The sequence below is a fragment of the Amphimedon queenslandica genome, unplaced genomic scaffold (assembly GCF_000090795.2).
Source record: "Amphimedon queenslandica unplaced genomic scaffold, v1.1 AMPQUscaffold_13521, whole genome shotgun sequence".
Classification (NCBI taxonomy): Eukaryota; Metazoa; Porifera; class Demospongiae; order Haplosclerida; family Niphatidae; genus Amphimedon; species Amphimedon queenslandica.
Window position 1 is genome coordinate 683,815 of NW_003546243.1, and position 9,809 is coordinate 693,623.

Below are 9,809 nucleotides of genomic sequence, written 5' to 3' on the forward strand. Positions count from 1 at the left end.
AGCAGATAATATAAAAGTATTGTCTTGCAAAGTTCATTTGCTCAATGTCCACTTCATGGAACAAGGGCCACACATTCCATCAGCATTTATATCTCTCTTGTTATGGCAAACATTGCAAACTGGTTCAGTAACAACAGCACCTCCTGCCCCTCCTCCTCTGGCTTGTCTCTCGTTAGATGAAGAGTTTATTCTCTGAGCCGATTCTTTGTAGCCTCCAAACCTAGTTTTCATGTCTTCGATAGCCGATGGTTTAGGCTTTCTAGGGAGAGGAGGTTTATCAGGCGATGGTGTACGACCTAATGGCTGTCTTTTAACACCAAACTGACTAAAATAAGATGTTTATTTTATTAATTCATTTTATTTATTTACTTGTTTTTAGCTGAAAGAAGGTTAGCTACTTCTTGAAGATCGGGACAGTCGGACTTTCCTAGTTTCAACAATCTGCTCTCTCTCTCTATCTCTTCTTTCTTTGATTTCAAAGAGGCTCTTAAACTGGAGTAATACTGGACTGCGTGATGATCAATGCACTTCTTCAAATCATCTAATAATGAAATAGTGAATAAGGACCACGGGTGTTAATAATTTTCACCATTTGTTTTTTCTAAAAGACAGCTCGTCATGACTACATCATTCTTCACTGCTGGGGACTGGAGTCTCTTTAGATATGCTCCAACATGCAGTAACATGATCTGTAAATCTTTAGGCATCACTATATATACAATAAGAATCATTTAGGTTAGCAATAAGGCATAAGCATACTTTTAAAATCACTTTCAAATTGCCGAACAAAACTATCAGGATCTGCCATTGAGCCAGTACCTCTTCCAGTAGCTCCAGTGACCCTTCCCAAACCAGTAGCCCCTCCAGTAGCTCCAGTAGCCCCTCCAGTAGCTCCAGTAGCCCCTCTAGTAGCACCAGTAGTCCCTCCAGTAGGACCCGATGTCCTAGTGCTTGGATACACATCTGAGCGTGGTCTCTGTTTAGCAGGAACTCCTCCTCCTCCTCTCTGTTGACTGGGGACTGGTACATTATTCAACTGATTCAAAGGACTAGTGCTCCTACCACTGACTGGAGTTGATGTGTTATAATATGGTCTACTGGTCGTTATATAACCAGCTGTATCAATATTAGCAGAGGTACTAGTTGCAGTTGAAAACTGGCTAGCAGAAGAGGAGGAGAAGGGTGGGTGGGCTGCAGTGGAGGTAGAATAGGCTGGAGTAGAAGTAGAGTGGCCAGTAGAGGTTGATACTGGTGCTCTACTGGTCTGCCTTGATCCAACATTTATATAATAAGGAGTCCCATCATCAAGACGAGGGTATAGGTGAGATTGAGTGTGCCGGGGTACTGAAGGAGAAGGCCCTACACAAAAACAACAACAATAAGAACAACAATAACAACAACTTACTGTTGTTAGCATAAGATATTGGTGCTTGCTGTTTGTATCTCTGACCAATGGCAGCATCAGTACGAGAGTTAGTATCAACGTTAACAGAATCATCAATGACATCACTCAACGGCTTTGATCCACTAAAATAAGCTCCACCTCCTGACACACCTCCTGTACTTCCTGGTACGGCAGTAGGTGGAGTCAAATTATTAATGATATTATTGGATTTACTCATGGGAGCTAGCAGCTGTGATGCAGGTGCTGTTATGCTGAACTGGATCATATCAGGTACTTCTGATTTAGGAGGAATTGGAGGGGCGGGGCTAGCAATAGGCGGAGTTTGTGTTGTAGGAGTGGCTTTAGTTATGGGAGGAGGAGCTTGTGTTGTAGCTGGAGCTGTGCTCTCTTGTTTCTTGATCTACAAATAATGGTAATAAAAAAGGTTAATAAATCTTTTCCAGTTACCCCGGTAATATCAACAGTAGTGCTGTGAGGATTAGTGTATATCAGTAGCAGAGGCTGGTAGTGAGCTTTACGACACTCCTTCTTCACTTCATTCCAGTCACCAACCTGATTCATAAAAAATAAAAATAAATGAATTATTGAATAAATAGTACAAAAACTAATATAAATATTTTAATACGTATGTAATATTGATTACCTTCCTCACTCTGGCATCATCAAAGTAGATCCACGAGTGTTGCTTGGTGTGGTATGAGAATGTGGTGTAATGGCGACCATAGTAAGTGATCATGGCGGTTAGGTTAAACTCCAGTGAACCAGTTCCTGACACTCTATCAAATATCTAAATAAATACAATGGGATAGTCTACTAAATTTAATAGGGTGACCTGTACAAAAAATAAAAAAGTGTACATAATTTTAGTGGGTAATCAGTATAATTCGTGTATGTGCCTACTCTTGATAGACGTATTTTGAGTCCAATGCTGTTAAGGACACTCATAATGTATGGGACTGTGGGAGAACTGCTGTCCCAAATCATACCAATGCATACTAGAAGAAAAAAGAAAGGATTAGTGGCAAAATAAACGTACATGCATACTTACAAACATCAGGATTGCTCAGAAGCATTCGTCTCAATTTGACTCTGCAAGTGCACTAAAAACAACAAACAACAAACAAATAGTTAAATAAATAAATAAATAAGGACTCACAATTTTGCATGGGCTATAAGAAGAAGCGTCTGATTCTGCCGCCATACGTAAGGTTCTCTCAAAGAAGTACTGATCAGGTTCAGTACTTCCAAGACGCTCATTCTCATCTCTATTAATAACTTCAATAACCAGAGCCACACCCACTCGTTAATAACTTACTTAATAACTATAGTCGAAACGTAATGCACAAATTCAACAAATGTATGTGGTTCCTCCATTTTGCTACAGGCGGGACAAAAAATCTAGAGCAACAATGAAAATAAAAGTACAATGTGAAACAAAGCTTCTTAGAAACACAAACACTCACTTGTTCAACTGTAGTCAGTGCAAACTTCATATGAGGTATACACCATTTTACAGCACAGCTCTCAAGATCAGCAGTACCAGTTAAATGATAATGAACCTTCTCTAGCAGCTTCTCCTGGAGGCAGCATGATTTAATATAGCACATTTGTAATTATTAAGCTTACAAAACATTCGGCGGCATCGTCCATTATTCCCAGCTGGAACCTGTCCTGGTCTTTATAGCAGTTAGCCAAAGCATTCCTGAGCATGTCAGGAGGTATAGAGTTCTGCTCTGAATGCTGATACTGTGTGTACAAAACCTAAAGGAGAGAAGATTACAGTACATTGTACATAGAGGTCAAGGGGTTCATTATATAATTACATGTACAAATTACATGTACAAATTACATGTACAATTATTGTGATACCGATATTATTATTATTGGTATAATTGCTATAATGCATTAATTATTACTAAAGTGTATTTTGGCTATTTTGCAGTACTTTTAAAATTTTCTGAAAAATCCAATTTTGATCGGAATCAGCTCAAACTTTCTACACAACATAAGTACATGTATATGCATCAGAAAAAATTATAAAAATGAAGAATTCTCTCCTAGTCATTTTTGGCAAAATTTGGCCGATGACCCTGTACTATAGTACAGGGACTTTGGCCCGATTTTGGAGTAACTTTAAAAATTCATAAAAAATCCAAAATTGATCAAAATCAGCTCAAACTTTCTACATAACATAAGAACATGTATATGCATCAGAAAAAATTATAAAAATGAAGAATTCTCTCCTTTTAATTTTTGGCAAAATTTGGCTGAAGACCCTGTACTATAGTACAGGGACTTTGAACCAATTTTGGAGCAACTTTTAAAATTCATTAAAAAATCCAAACTTAATCGAAATTAGCTCAAACTTTATAGGCAACATAAGTACACGTATATGCATCAGAAAAAAAATTTTTAATGGAAAATTCTCTCCTAGACATTTTTGATGAAATACCCTATACCTTGCCCTTATGGCCAAATTCTATTACAATCCCTATTACAGACTAATACTGCTATTACGGTATTACTACTGCCCAATGTCTAGGGAAGGAAATAGGTACATAATGACAAGTAATTCTGGCACAAACTAAACATGACTGTCACCTGATGGCAAACACGACACATTAGCAATCACTCTATATATAACACACAGTTATACCATAGTGGATCATGTGACCATCACATGATGACTGCATACCTTCAATGCACAGAATATGCAGGTCTCACCGACACACTTGTGCTCCTCTATTTGCCGGAAACTTCTTCTAAAAACATCAACATGCCACAAAACCTGAAACGAAAAACAATATACTGAAATATGCTGACAGTATACTAGAATATCCTAATAAAATACTAGAATACAGTACTATTCTGCTATTCTTTACCTGTACAGCTGCATTAAGGAAGCAGTTATTCTCTCCTGGCCTGTTCCTCAATCCTCTATTAATGACGATGGACTCAGATCTCTCTAGTGACACTGGAGGCCAGTCTATTCCTCCTCCTACTCCTCCATGAATGCTGAGGGTTCGGTCACGTGATGATTCAGGGGCTCCAGTACCACGATAGACTGGTCGAGCCGTTATGCCGTCGTTCTTACCACTGCCAGAGAAGAAATTGACAAGTCCTCTCACTTGATCCATCTCCTTCTTTCCACTTTGCACTGGGTGGGGCTAATAAAATAATTGATGGGCGTGGACACTGAATTAATTATATTAGTAGTCTACTAGGGTGTGGCTAGTCTAGTTTAAGCATGGTAGGAAAAATGTAAAATCTTTTAAAGATTATTTATTATTGTAATTTTTAGACCAAGAATAAAATCAAGACTACTCAAAAGACAGCAAATGTTCTTCATCCTAACTCTAGGAAGGCGGCAAGGCTGACAAGGGAGGCTCAGAGACTGATAAAGATTGAAAAGTAATTTTAATAATTACAAAATTAATTTTATTTAGTTTTTAAGGATTAAACAGAGAAAAGAGAATAAGACGTCAACTCTTGGTAATGCAATTATGTATAATTGTTTATTGTTTTTTGTTTGTTGTTTATTATTTTCAGTATCTAAGTTGATGTGGTTTAGAAACTCCTTGGACGAGACAAAGTCATTTTACACAAGAGAAGAAGTGGAAGAATTAATAGAACTGTAAGAAAATGATGTGGTCATTTTACCTTTGTATTTTTTGCCATATATTTGTTGGATACTGTCAGTTATCAATAATACTATGCAAAAATGGAAAGTGGTGATTTTGGAGCCAATGCTCAAGTTTTTTTTTACATAACATAATCTCTCTCTCTTTTATCTTTCTCTCTTTTACAGATATTTACATAGATTAGATGATGAACTGGACTCCATTACAGAGAGACAAGAGAGGGGCTGTCTGTCAGCCCATTACAGAATGCAACATGCTTCTAGAGAAGACACTATTCGTTTATTAATTACTCAAGAGCAACATACATTCCTTACTACTGGAATAGGTAACCATAACAGATATATTATTGTAATTATAACGTGTTATTTAGAGATACCCGATTTGACTAATGGTAAAGTATATAAAACGTTTCTGTAAGTTTTCTTGTTTTTGTTTTATTTTATTTTGCTATGTATGCACAGGGAGTGGTCTGGAGATGCTAGCAAGATTTCAAACTTGAAAATGAAGAAATTCAAAAAAATTAAATGAAATTTAAACTTCATTATTATTATTAATTTTATTATTCATTCTCATTAATAATTATTAATACTCAGAAAGTTACGCCCAGAGCCAACCTTCCAACCAACGTGCTTACTGCAAAGTAAAAGTTTACTACCTGTACCTGAAGCATCAAACAGTGGTGGAAATGATCATTCTTATACTAATTCTTTTTTTACTATCCCCTCTGATTATAAGCGGCACAAGTAAAAAAACAAGAAATACCATTACATGTAATTCTTTCCCTCTCCTTATTTTTAGCTGGAGTGCAGTGTTTTGAAACTCAAGACGGCTGCTCCTTAACCGCAGGAGTGTGTAATGCTAGCACCTGCTACATGAGGATTCTTGCTAAAGCCAATCCGCGCAACATAAGTGAACACCAGTTCTCTTATATCTACGGGTGCCTTCCTGAGGAAGAAGGGGGGAATGGGCCTAGTGTGATTGCTAGTCTCTGCAGTGGTCCGGCTTCATGGGACCGTGAACTCCTCATCTCTTATACTTGCTGCACCTCTGATCATTGTAACAAGAATATTGAACCAAGGCACGATATTGAGAGCCTACTGATAAATAGATATAATAATGACAGTAATGATCAGGAATCATCCTCAGTTTTCGTCTCATCGTCAGTTCCTTCCTCATCATCAGTTCCTATCTTGCCGTCAGTTCCTATCTTGCTGTCAGTTCCTATCTCGCCGTCAGTTCCTATCTCGCCATCTGTTCCTATCTCATTCTCTTCATCGTATCAGTACTTGTATGACCTCACCTCTCTTCCAACTAAGGATACATCAACTTTTAACAATCCCAGTATAATAATTTACTTCAGCGAGCCGACCAGTAAGTTTTTAAAGTATAAGGGATTTTTAATTTATTTAATTTTTATTTAGACGACCCTCACTTGTATGACCTCACCTCTCTTCCAACTAAGGATACATCAACTTTTAACAATTCCAGTATAATAATTTACTTCAGCGAGCCGACCAGTAAGTTTTTAAAGTATAAGGGATTTTTAATTTATTTAATTTTTATTTAGACGACCCTCAGCAAATATCTGATTTAAATACAGTAATACCTGTAATTGTGGTATTACTTGTCATAGCTGCAGTCATTATCCTCCTTGCCATCTTTATTCATCGTCGATCTACTAAATCTAACAACAGAGGAAAACAAAGAGGCAATGAAGGAAGTACCAAGGTAAGACCTGAAGATGTTGAAAGAGAAATGGAAATATTGAGCACATCCGGGTCTGGAATGGGCGAGAGAGTCCTCACTAGTCGCACCATTGCGATGGACATCACAATACATGAGCATTTGGGGCGAGGAACCTATGGAAGCATCAGTCGTTGCACATACCGAGGCAACACTTTTGCTGTCAAACGGTTCACAACAATTAATGAGTCATCTTTTCGGAGGGAGCTCGGCATATACAGCTTCAGCTTGACCCAAACGAATATCCTCACTTATATAGCAGCTGACATGATTACAATCGATGGTGTAATGGAGTGCTGGCTAATACTTCAATATTGTCCCAGAGGCTCCTTATATATGGAACTAACGTCTTCTCCGCCATCGCTTGAGACTGGAGTCAGGATGGTCTACTCGGCCTGTATGGGCCTCAGCTATTTACATTCGTCTCTTCAAGGTTATGGGCCTATTGCAAAGCCTCGTATTGCTCACAGGGACATCAAGTCAAAGAATATTTTAATGAAAACAGCAGAAACCTGTTGTATTGCTGATTTTGGCCTTTCTATTGCTGATAGTGAAGATTTTCAGTCATTTATATGCTTGAAACAGGGTACCAATAGGTACATGGCTCCAGAGATCCTCAACGAGACGATCGACGTGAAGGACTTTGTTTCATTCTTAAGGGCTGATGTTTACTCTTTTGCACTTGTAGCCTGGGAAGTGTTTAACAGGTGCAATATTGAACAAGGTAAGGTGTTTGTGTCATTAGAATAACATTGCACTGTGTGTGTGGTTTGTACATGCTATTGTGAGGTTGGAATTTCACTTGTAATTATCAGCTGCTACATGTAATATTATGATTGTGTGTATGTTCACCTTTCAAGAGTTGATTTTATTTATAGGTGGTATTGCTAGAGAGTACCAACTCCCATACAGTGACCACCTGCCTAACAACTCTTCCATTGAAGATTGTAGGAGGGTGGTAGTTGAAGAAGGGACAAGGCCAGTAACATCAGAATGGTCCAAAACCAGGGTATGCTTGTTCTTGTAATGTGTATCAATTACAATACTTCTCCCTATTTTTCAGTTTCTTGAAAAACTTTCTGTTACAATTAAGGAACTATGGGCAGAAAGGGGCAGTGAAAGGCCATCAATAGAGCTCCTTCGAAAGAAGATCGAAAAAGAAGCAAGTAACAATGATATAGTCCTCAGCCATTAGGAAGAAATTATTTACAACAAAATTGTTTTGATTTCTTGTTCATTTTTCTTGATTAAACTTGTTGAGTTGTTAATAATCAGAAATTAATTTACAAAACTCAACTGTAAATGTATGTGTTAACACACTTAATAATACCGTATAAGTGGTTTTTTTTGAGGGAATTATATTTCGCGAAATCTGCTAAAATTCCAATTCGCAGATTTTAATTTCGCGAATTCTACCACGTGTGCCATGTGGGTACCGTATTAAATTGATTTTCGCGGATTTTATTTTCGCGAATCACGAGGGAATCCGCGAAATTCGCGAAATTTGCAACCCTAAAAAAAACCACTTATACAGTAACAGATGAGAGTTTGAGTGGAAAAGATAGTGAATATTAATAATAATGAAATTGATAAGCACGATATGTATGTGAGCAAGATATGTGTGTGTGTTTATTGACTTATCGATTGAGGTAGTTGAGAGAATTGAATGAGAGTCTGATAGGAGATCGAAAGGAGATTGAGCGTTGAGAATTTGAAGATGATGAGTGTTCGAGAATTTAGACTGCAGACTAACAGACTAGGACTAAGACTAACTGAATTACAATTGGGTTCTTCCTTAAATAGTAGTGCATGTGGTTATTAAATTAAAGTTAAGTTATTAGTTGTAAATTATTATTAAAGTAAATTAACACTACAAACTTGTTATTGATAATAATAATTATTATAATCTATTCATTTGTTATCATTCCTAGAATTGATTTAACTGATGATTTTGATAAGTATGATTTATATACAATGTAACAAAAGGAACTACTTTTGCCAGCGATGAGCGCATATATGCTTTTGCTGCTTTATATTAATCTTTTTATCTTTGAACAGAGTGCTACAAGCAATAAACATTCATTAACAACTAAAGTCTATTGGGTTCACATTAAGAGGTTTTATTATTGAAAATCTTTGGAACTAAAAATAAGCCAAACATTTAAAGGAGCTTTGCAACCAGTAACCAAAGACTCCTAACTACATTGGAGAGTGTATCAGTTACAATATTTTCCCCTATTTTCAGTTAAGGAGTCATGGTCTGAGAGGGTGATGATAGCTGATAGGCCAATGATGGAGTTTATACGGAGGAAGATAAAAAAGAAGCAAAGAATGCTAACATTAGACTGAGACATTAGGAAGAGATTGCAAACATAATGATGATTAATGTTGATTTTGCTGGTAATCATCATAGTTAAGTTATTCATTTAATTCCTGGTAGAATAAATAAAAAATGTATTGATAAAGATCAAAGAATGAAGATAATATACTTAGACATGTAGGAGGACACAGGAGGTTAGTCCGTAGCCTACTCATTTGGTATAATTCCTGGAACCACTTCAACTGATGAATATAGTTAAGAAGCCATTGTTCCCTCTCTTCTATGCCTAGCTTGTGACCATTTGCTGTGTGTTGTGTGGACTTTATCTGATTGTGAGTACTCTACCTCATTGTGAACATTCTATCTTAAGTAAGTGTTTGCACAAGGATTATTATTTTTGTTCTAATTTTACAAATTTTATTTGACTCTGTTAATACATTATGTTCTTGTTATTAATTATTGTGAAGGATATGCTTATAGATCAACCTAAATTTTATCCTTTATACATAGCTAGCTATATTACATGTACTTATGCCTATTATAGCAGGACTCTTGCTGTTAACAAAAGATCAACTTGTAATGTGTACACACCTAGATAGATAGTAGCATTTAAATGCAAAAGGAAGCTCTCAAATTTTTCTATATAAGCAATGAAGCATTATTATTTTTGCAGGTTGTGCAAAAAGAAATGACAGAAGAT

The 9,809-nt window shown here is 36.7% G+C and overlaps 4 protein-coding genes across 5 annotated transcripts in view; 3 read left to right on the plus strand and 1 right to left on the minus strand.

The window, feature by feature from the left end:
• The window catches only part of LOC100633494 (plastin-2-like), a 5,176-nt gene extending 5,162 nt beyond the window's left edge, over positions 1 to 14 (plus strand). The window contains exon 12 of the mRNA XM_020004014.1: positions 6 to 14. Within this exon, the coding sequence (XP_019859573.1) occupies positions 6 to 14 (9 nt within the window). The remainder of the gene's footprint in view (positions 1 to 5) is intronic.
• LOC100633619 (uncharacterized) lies at positions 1 to 4,595 on the minus strand. Of its 2 annotated transcripts, XM_019993297.1 has the most exons (16): positions 4,288 to 4,594; positions 4,101 to 4,193; positions 3,032 to 3,166; positions 2,869 to 2,982; positions 2,721 to 2,803; positions 2,562 to 2,670; positions 2,454 to 2,505; positions 2,306 to 2,400; positions 2,049 to 2,192; positions 1,853 to 1,957; positions 1,619 to 1,805; positions 1,406 to 1,567; positions 760 to 1,359; positions 590 to 709; positions 370 to 541; positions 1 to 325 (listed from the first exon to the last, which is right to left on the minus strand). In XM_019993297.1, exons 1-16 carry the CDS (start codon positions 4,540 to 4,542, stop codon positions 34 to 36), a joined length of 2,718 nt encoding a protein of 905 aa, XP_019848856.1. In that variant the 5' UTR covers positions 4,543 to 4,594; the 3' UTR covers positions 1 to 33. The 2 variants fall into 2 exon arrangements, with proteins under 2 accessions (XP_019848856.1, XP_019848851.1); XM_019993292.1 differs by having other exon boundaries at positions 1,406 to 1,805; positions 4,288 to 4,595.
• Positions 4,596 to 4,619: 24 nt separating this feature from the next.
• LOC100632313 (translation machinery-associated protein 16-like) lies at positions 4,620 to 5,655 on the plus strand. Its single transcript, XM_003382457.3, has 7 exons — positions 4,620 to 4,655; positions 4,707 to 4,816; positions 4,860 to 4,897; positions 4,955 to 5,039; positions 5,214 to 5,371; positions 5,417 to 5,459; positions 5,508 to 5,655. The coding sequence occupies exons 1-7, from the start codon at positions 4,653 to 4,655 to the stop codon at positions 5,572 to 5,574; spliced, it is 504 nt and encodes a 167-aa protein (XP_003382505.1). The 5' UTR covers positions 4,620 to 4,652; the 3' UTR covers positions 5,575 to 5,655.
• Positions 5,646 to 8,067, plus strand: LOC100633747 (activin receptor type-1C-like). Its single transcript, XM_019993303.1, has 5 exons — positions 5,646 to 5,789; positions 5,845 to 6,417; positions 6,614 to 7,513; positions 7,668 to 7,798; positions 7,853 to 8,067. Exons 1-5 carry the CDS (start codon positions 5,732 to 5,734, stop codon positions 7,982 to 7,984), a joined length of 1,794 nt encoding a protein of 597 aa, XP_019848862.1. The 5' UTR covers positions 5,646 to 5,731; the 3' UTR covers positions 7,985 to 8,067.
• The last annotated feature ends 1,742 nt before the right edge of the window (positions 8,068 to 9,809 follow it).

Coding starts and splice junctions, on each gene's coding strand:
- LOC100633619 (XM_019993292.1), bottom strand. CDS start 4,542: ATGGATCAAGTGAGAGGACTTGTCAATTTCTTCTCTGGCAGTGGTAAG. Junction 1,958..2,048: donor ATGATGCCAGAGTGAGGAAG/GTAATCAATATT, acceptor TTTATGAATCAG/GTTGGTGACTGGAATGAAGT. Junction 710..759: donor ATTTGAAAGTGATTTTAAAA/GTATGCTTATGC, acceptor TTGTATATATAG/TGATGCCTAAAGATTTACAG.
- LOC100632313 (XM_003382457.3), top strand. Junction 5,040..5,213: donor GTGGAAGAATTAATAGAACT/GTAAGAAAATGA, acceptor TCTCTTTTACAG/ATATTTACATAGATTAGATG. Junction 5,372..5,416: donor ATTCCTTACTACTGGAATAG/GTAACCATAACA, acceptor CGTGTTATTTAG/AGATACCCGATTTGACTAAT.
- LOC100633747 (XM_019993303.1), top strand. CDS start 5,732: ATGATCATTCTTATACTAATTCTTTTTTTACTATCCCCTCTGATTATA. Junction 6,418..6,613: donor TTACTTCAGCGAGCCGACCA/GTAAGTTTTTAA, acceptor ATTTTTATTTAG/ACGACCCTCAGCAAATATCT. Junction 7,799..7,852: donor CAGAATGGTCCAAAACCAGG/GTATGCTTGTTC, acceptor CCTATTTTTCAG/TTTCTTGAAAAACTTTCTGT.